Source organism: Salmo salar, chromosome 05 (genome assembly GCF_965601325.2).
Source record: "Salmo salar chromosome 05, fSalSal1, whole genome shotgun sequence".
In the NCBI taxonomy this organism is placed as follows: domain Eukaryota; kingdom Metazoa; phylum Chordata; class Actinopteri; order Salmoniformes; family Salmonidae; genus Salmo; species Salmo salar.
Window position 1 is genome coordinate 56,695,190 of NC_138295.1, and position 6,303 is coordinate 56,701,492.

At 44.3% G+C, this 6,303-nt stretch overlaps 1 protein-coding gene across 1 annotated transcript; it reads right to left on the minus strand.

The window, feature by feature from the left end:
- Positions 1–888: 888 nt before the first annotated feature.
- On the minus strand, positions 889–3,247 carry LOC106605183 (uncharacterized protein C1orf232). The gene is made up of 3 exons (XM_082974929.1): positions 2,754–3,247; positions 1,374–1,451; positions 889–1,092 (listed from the first exon to the last, which is right to left on the minus strand). Exons 1-3 carry the CDS (start codon positions 2,928–2,930, stop codon positions 889–891), a joined length of 459 nt encoding a protein of 152 aa, XP_082831055.1. The 5' UTR covers positions 2,931–3,247.
- Positions 3,248–6,303: the final 3,056 nt, after the last annotated feature.

A 6,303-nucleotide genomic window follows, 5' to 3' on the forward strand; every position in this document is an offset into this window, starting at 1 on the left:
GTAAAAGTGTCAGTGCTTGTTCAAATGCTGTACAGTTTAACACTATGGAGAAGTTATGGAAAGGGAGGTGAGTGCTAAATTCCAAATCGACCCCTAGTCCCTATTCCCTTAGATCTGAAAAGTCCATTTCTACTGGTGTTGGTGTGGTGGGTACAATCTACACCTGAGCAAGTAGAATGAAGATGATAACGGGTTAGGAGTAGCCTGGTCCCAGATCTGTTCACGCTGCTTTGCCAACTCCTATGGTCACTGTCATGCAATGTTTGCAAGACAGCATCAACCGATCTGGGACCAGGCTAGGCTAGGAGGGCATTCTGCCCCATGTACCCCCTCATCCCCCTGACCCCACTCAAACCCTGCCACAGACCCAGACCCCATCCCACTCCTTTACAGCTGGCTTGTTAGTCTTGCTGTCCAGACATGCTCTTGGTCTTCAACTCAGCCAGCTTGCCTGTGACAAAGTTCCACTTGAAGGGCGTGTTCTCGCTCCCTCCTCCCAGCATGGCGTATTTTGAGAAGCTGGTGTTGCTCCCTCCTCCTCCATCTTGACTCTGCTCTTCCTCCGTGTTCTCCCCCTGGTAACTCTCCCCCCCTCCTCCCTCACCACCTCCCTCCCCCACCGCCTCCTGACCCTCCTCCATCGTGCCCGTCTCGTTTGCTGCGGCTTCAGCCTGTTTCGAGGCGGCCATTTGTTTCCAGTTGGTGGCGAAACTTCCCCAGAATCCTGAGGGTCTGGCCGGTCTCTGCGGCTCCTCAGGCATCACTGCTAGTGGACTGGGGATACAAGGGAGGGAGGGAGGCCGTCATTTTGTGTATCATTATATGTTTAACTCAATTAATATGATTACATTATTTATATATTTATTTATTGAATTAAGCATTAGTTCATCAAACATGGCTAATATTCCCATGTTCAGGAAGAGGAGGAGGAAGAGGAGTGGGCGGGGGAATAGAGAGCTGTGTAGAAGAGTAGAGTCCCACTGACTGGTCTGGGACAGGTGGGCTCTCAGTCTCCTCCAATAGCTGGTGCTCATCCTCTTTGTTGAAGAGTGCTGACATCCTGTTCCAGCCTTTAGCCCCAGCACCCTGCATCTGAACACACACACCACACACACACCACACACCACCCACACACACACACACACACACACACACACACACACACACACAGTGTCAAAAATGTGTGTGTGTGTGTGCGTGCGCTGGAGCACTGTCCAATGCCAATCCTTCGGAATGTGATTAATGTAAGATGAACGTGTAACGTCTGCATTAAGTTCCATGCCGTGTGTGTGTGTGTGTGTGTGTGTGTGTGTGTGTGTGTGTGTGTGTGTGTGTGTGTGTGTGTGTGTGTGTGTGTGTGTGTGTGTGCTCACTCTCTTGGCCAGCTGAGACACTGCATTGGGCCCCTCATCCTCCTGGACAGGGCTCATGTCAATCTCTGCATTATTGACCTGGGAACACAAGCCCAGCAATGATCAACACACATTTATATTGTCAGCCTCAGCACAGCAGTGTTGGTAGCAAAGTATTGAGCTCTGTGTGAAAACACATGCTGTACTCGCCTACCCTGCTTTCAGTGCATTCGATTTATTGGTAATGGTTGCCCTCTAGTGGGTTAATATAGACACTACAAGCATTTTCCAGAAAAATAAATACACAGAAAATGTCAAGGAGAAGTCTGTCATTGAAAATGCTGGACAGTGCCCAAATAAAACACAAAATCCTCATTTGTAGCAACATCATTTACTATATTGAAGAAGTCAGATTGGAGTTATCCCTGTGGATTGCTTTTAATCCATTATGCCAAAGATAATAAACTGAGGGAGAATATACAGCCTACTTTATTTCTGTATCCACTTTAAGAATAGAAAAGGCTGCCACAGAGTTCATTTCCAAGAGGGTAAATATACTTCGCTTTTCTCAGACATACAGTAAGAACGATGACAGCTTAAGTCCCCCCCATAACTCAAAGAACTCTAAGTAAACTATGTTTTCAGACATCATTCTAACGCAGTATCCTTCGCATAAGCCCTGTCACCATGTCAAGGACATAATAATGAAATATAATATTATTCATAATTATCTAATAGGCAAAACTGATCATAGATCAGCACTCCTACTCTGAGACTTGAATACGGGGTCTTGAATATGGGGGCTTTCTGTCTGTATCCGTCTCATCCCCCGTCACTGGAATGCCATCTAATCTGTGTACGCAGCTCCAGTTCAGGATCAGCTTTCCCGACGTTCCCGAAGAACTGGGTCATCCTTGTTCCAACAGCCTGTACCAATCCCGGACACATCAGGGGTGTCGAGAGACAAGAAAAAATCCGGAGAACTCAATCATCGAAAGACCCTTGGATTTTTTTTAAACCTGATAGTATGTCTGATAGCACTGATAGCTTGTCCATCATATTAGCTAACATAGGTTACAGTATGGGGGAGGGGTGAAAGTTCATATGAATAAACCAGTAGCTACTGCAGACAGAGTACTATAGCAGCGATTTGGGTTTCGAATTTGTAATTGAAAGCCTATGCTACAGTGATTAGCATGTTTTGGCCAAAACTATAACAAAGCACGAAAGGAACTGCTCTGTAGTCTCCTCAAAGTTCCAGCAGAAATGAAATGTGAGCGGAACAAAATTATATAAGTCAAACTTCAACAACAATGAATAAGCAAACCAACAGATCTGTCACTGTGAGAACCCACAGCGATCCTAAATGAAAGGTTGTGTGTATCAAGCGTCTCAGAGTAGGAGTGCTGATTTAGGATTAGTTGTACCTTTTAGATCACAGAGCAAGACATCTGTAGGGGAAATCTGCAGATGAAAGATAAGCTTTTTATTCTCTACCTCTTCCTCTGCGTACTCCTCTAGGTCCGGGTTCAGGGTCTTCAGCACTTTGCTCTTGTACACTTTCCATATGGGATTCATGCTTGTTCACCCTAAAAGACCTCTAGAACTGTTGAAACAACTCTCAGTAAGGCCTCACAGCTTCTTGAGGCAGACCGCCCTCCACCAAGTCCCCTCTTCAGGTCTTCTCAGTTTGGCTAATGCCCTTTTCCCATTCGTACACTTCCAGCTCTTAGACAACGACTCAGCCTTGACGGAACTTTGACCTGACTCACTCTAGGCCTGTCTAGAGTGTAGTAGGACTGTGCTGTTTCATGTTGTATCCCGATTAAATTGTCAATATCTCTTGTCAGGAAAACAGGTTGCTGGTAACATCCCTATGAAGCATCTGATCAGTTAGAGGAATCAAGCAGTTGCCAATGTGAACACACACACACACAACCCCATGCATGTACGCAACCACACACACGCACACACACCGTCACGGTTCAGGATTTAGGCTGCATCGGTTACCTGGAAACAGGTGTGGGTTTCCTCATGTATTTTTCAGCAGGGCTCTTTTCCAGAGGTAGTGGGGCCATTGTCGGCTGGCACCGCTAGACTGGCCGCTGTAACCCTAACCCAGTGGGCGGTGGCTCCACACTGGTGCCATGTTTAGATGCCCATTGCACTCTGATACTGATTAGAGTGTATTTCCCATTTGGCCAACATTATGAGAAGACAGGCCCAAAGCCCAATGATGCTCCTGTTCAGTAGATCAGTACACAGGGCTTAATCTTCCTCCTAATTGATTGTTGTTCATTTCTGTCACACGTTGTCATGTGGTAGACGACAAGCAAGATCAGCTCAGTATAAAATGTGGCACAATTATGGCAGAAAGGTCAGGGCAGACTACTGCTACCAAATGAAGTTGTACCATCGCAACATGTACGTCGATACATTTATGGTTTTGTTTAGAGTGGGGTGACTAAAGAGTAGAGCACTTATTGGACTCCAGATGCATTTGAAAAGTGTTGAGTGACAACACTGTATCATGTCTCTCTTGTTTCTTTTTTTATCATCTACCTAATTTACTTTTAGTGCATTTGTACACAAACTGCAAACTCCAATCCTTACCTGTTCACTTCCTTGGAGAGCTGGTTTCCAAGTACTGGTTTGTTGGCAACCTGAGGAGGGCTTGCCAGTGTAATGTAGATGGAGACAGATATCATAAAGCTTTGATGACCTATACGATTTCATTGAATACTGAGCATAATACAACCAGATATTTAAAGAAAATATGTTTCTGACAGATTTTAATAAACTCTTCTAACAGTTTTTCAAAGTTTCATTATCTATTATCTGACAAAATGTTGTTTGAATTTTCTTTCAAATTTATTACAAAAAAAGTGTTGTATAGTTTTGCATACCCCAATCATAATCATAGTAAACATTGCCTCAATCCTAACAGCGCCTCTTCAACCTCAGGAGGCTGAAGAAATTTGGCTTGTCACCTAAAACCCTCACAAACTTTTACAGATGCACAATTGAGAGCATCCTGTCTGGCTGTATCACCGCCTGGTACGGCAAATGCATCGCCCACAACTGCAGGGCTCTCCAGAGGGTGGTGCGGACTGCACAACGCATCACCGGGGGCAAACTACCTGCCCTCCAGGACACCTACAGCACCTGATGTCACAGTAAGGACAAAAAGATCTTCAGGGACAACAACCACCCAAGCCGCTGCCTGTTCACCCCGCTACCACCCAGAAGGCGAGGTCAGTACAGGTGTATCAAAGCTGGGACAGAGATACTGAAAAATAGCTTCTATCTCAAGGCCATCAGACTGTTAAACAGCCATCACTAACACAGAGAGGCTGCTGCCTACATACAGACTTGAAATCAGACATTTCGCTACACTTGCAATAACATCTGCTAACCATGTGTATGTGACCAATAAAATTTGATTTGATTTGACATGCAATGGTGTTGTTTTACCAATGTAATATTAGCAGCCTTGATGATAATCTTGATTATACTACACAGTGGTGTAATCTTAGCAAACCTGTAGTTCTCATGTTGCCAGTTTTGATTACCATATAGTTCTGCTTTAATGAGGGGATTGCATACTTATAAGATAAACTTCAATAATGTATGGGCTTGTATGGGAGAGGCATCTACGCACATGCACACACACACACACACACACACACACACAGTATAGGCTTGACTGCTGATGGATGTTTCCTGTTTGAACAGCAGCCACTGATCATGGCTGCCCGGGATTGGATTTCCTCCTGAGATGGAAACATCCAAATATTTATCTGGGTCGTATTCATTAGGGCACAAGGTTTTTCACTGCTAACCTGTGCATGTTGTAGAGGCCTAAAACTCACTGATCCCCGTTCACTCACAGTGTGTTGTTAGTGTTTGCTGCACCTGATCATCATGCCTCTGTCTGCTGAATGGTTGTGTCCTTCTACACTAAAGTCCCATCTGCATTATTCAACAGGAAGACTACTGGCACAGCAAATCAACTCCTGCAGTTATTATAGACTTAGGCTGGGATTCAATCCAAAGGTGCATTATAGAGCAGTGCGCAATTACACCCAACAATGCTGCCTTTCTAAGGTATTTTCCCTGATGTGAGCAGAGATCACATTCACGGTAAATGCTGCGCAGATCAGCTCAAACAATTGAGTTAACGTATCTAGGGGCAACTTCACCCTGTACCTAGTTCTAGTCAAGGAATGATCAAACTCACTCACACTGTAGGCATGTAGCCTAAGCTATGTATTGTAGGCTATATGGGCCTTCTATTTCATGCATTGTCTCCTTATAGACTACAGGCCATAACCCTCCACTTAGCTCCATCCTAAATCATTCCTAAGATGTCAGACTGACCTGATGGCACTGGCCATCTGGAGGTGAAAGAAACAGCATTGAGTTTCCCTTTACCTTGCGCTCAATCTCACATGGGCCTTATTCCTTTAGATTTACAATGCATCATTCCTTCTTCCCTTCCTTGAAGTAACCGCTGATCTTTAAGTGATTGGATTGGTGTAAGCAAGGTTACCACCTTATTACTTTGACCAATCCAACCAATTTAGATCTGTGATAACAACACAGGTATGAAGGATCTTACATGTGTAGTACATCCTTTGGGCATTGCCTTTCATGGCCACTAGATGACTCAGGAAGTCTAAACTTTTATATTTCACACTTGTTTTTTTTGTTTGACTTTATGGATAAGAATGTATTGATTTACCTTATCCTGTTTTACCTCTGCTCCTTGACTCAGGATGCTTTACCCTTTATGTTATTACATATGGGGCATGAAACCAGTTGAAACCTGTGTATCTGTATGAGGCTACCAAACAAAAATCAATTGTGGTGGGCAAGGAACTTTGAGGAGAAGAAACACCAAATACTATGGTTTAAGGTTTAAGGGGATGTTGCATGTGTATGTCGACTA